The sequence below is a fragment of the Trichinella spiralis genome (assembly GCF_000181795.1).
Source record: "Trichinella spiralis strain ISS 195 chromosome Unknown Scfld6031, whole genome shotgun sequence".
Lineage (NCBI taxonomy): Eukaryota > Metazoa > Nematoda > Enoplea > Trichinellida > Trichinellidae > Trichinella > Trichinella spiralis.
The window spans coordinates 1-1,907 of NW_003532970.1; the positions used below are offsets into that span (position 1 = coordinate 1).

The 1,907-nt window shown below is 43.6% G+C and overlaps 1 protein-coding gene across 1 annotated transcript; it reads right to left on the reverse strand.

Moving 5' to 3' along the window:
* Positions 1-167: 167 nt before the first annotated feature.
* Positions 168-1,434, reverse strand: Tsp_12869 (hypothetical protein; the record flags this gene model as incomplete). The annotated part of the gene is made up of 1 exon (XM_003366416.1): positions 168-1,434. A coding segment is annotated over exon 1 (1,267 nt), but the record flags the coding sequence as incomplete, so codon positions are not given.
* Between the last annotated feature and the right edge of the window lie 473 nt (positions 1,435-1,907).

Sequence of the window (1,907 nt, forward strand, 5' to 3'; positions counted from 1 at the left end):
CGTGTCGTCATTAGAATCAGATGGTTTTACTACTGAAGAAGAAGTTTCAACTTCTTTTTCATAAAGTTCCAATCCTTCAACAACATCACCTTCAACAAAACAACGTTCAGATTCATCCAAGCCACTATCATGATACGTCAACGATGATGACGGTGAACTTGGCACACCTTGACTAAAGCTAGCCGAATGCGCAAATGTGCTGACAAATGGAATGTCTTTTTTCTTCAAAGATTTCTCATATTCACGATACTGTTCCAGGTAAGAGACATTTGGTTCAGCAGAATCCACTTGCTCCAAACTACTGTATCTATACGACAACGGTTCAGCAAGAACAATTTCACGCTCAAAACTGGGCAATTTAACAAATGCCCTTTCCGCTGAGCTACCACCACCCTTCAAATTTTTCTCAAACTGCTCATACTCTACAAGGTAGGATACAGTGGGGTCCATTTGAACCATCGGCTCCAAGCCATCTTCCTCAAAAGTCAAAAGTCCAGCAGCAACGACATCTTTGTCAAAGCTGGACAATTTTCCAACTTCGGCTGCCGCAGGAATAACCTTCACAGTTGACGATTCATATTCTTCATACTGTTCCAAATAGGACAGGTTTGGATCAGTTATTTCCATCGGTTGCAAGCATTCATTATCTTCGTATGCCAAATGAGCTATTTCGCCAGAGCTTGGCAATTTACTCGCCACTGCTGGTGCATCTCCCATCGGAACATCCCTTTTCAAATTGTCCTGACTCTCATCATCCTGTGATACATGGTAGCCCAAGGCAGAGCAGCTCACATCCACCGGCTCCAGAGAGCTTTCCTTGTGGGACAATGGGTCAATTTTTGCATCTTCTTCATGCAAAGATGCTGAACGCTCTGTCACAATTCTTGCCGTTGTTTCACCGGCAGGCTTCAAAGATAATTCATAATCGTCATACTGTTCCAAGATAGACATTCTTTGGTCATGCTGCTGCTGTTCAACTGGTTCCAAAACACTTTCTTGGTAAAACAATGGACCAGTATGCACAGCATCTTTCTCGACCAGTGATTTCTGAATGTTTGAACTCGCTGCCAAAGGAACTTGCTTTGAGGCATTCTCGAAAAGACAATACTCGTCCAAATAAGATGATACCATTGGGTCGGTTCGATCAACCGATTCAACAGAACTCTCTTGGTAAATCAAGCTGCCTGGAACCTCGCATTCACTGCTGAGACTAGGTGATTTTTTTGCAAACGCACTCATAGCAGGTACACTTCTTCCTTTTAAAGACTTTTCAAACTGATCATACTGTTCCAAATAAGACACACTCAAGTCAGGTTGTTTATCGGTTGCTTCCAAACAACTTTCTTGGTAAACCAACTGACCAGCTGGCAATACGCTTTGCTCGTTCGATGACGTCGACGTAGAACTTAACGGAGGGACAGTTTTCGCTCCCATCGATTCATGCTTGTGATACTCTTCCAAGTAAGAAACAACTGGTTCGATTTGATCGACAGGTTCCAAATGATCTCCTTCGTAATTCAAACTGCCAGGGAATTTCACCTTTCACCGCTGTGGATTGACATTCGCTTTGCATCTGCCTTCACAAAAGATCTCATGACCAAAAACGATAATACTGGAAGCAATGCACTAAGTACGACACGTTGAAACCTGGTCGTCCCTCCTGTGTATCGACTTAGCTCATGCAACCATACCATGGTGTAAGGAACGTCTTTTCGTTTTCCGATAACCATCCCAATGTCTGATACACGCCCTTGGCAATCCGGAATGGGGTAACCTCTACCTATTTGGGGCTGCTCTAATGACAAAGATTACTCCAAAAGGGACTGCCACGCCATTTGTAAGGAGAAACCCCCCCGTGGATGATCCTTTTCAGGCTATTACTTTAACTTCGTTTCATCGCGCTTTGC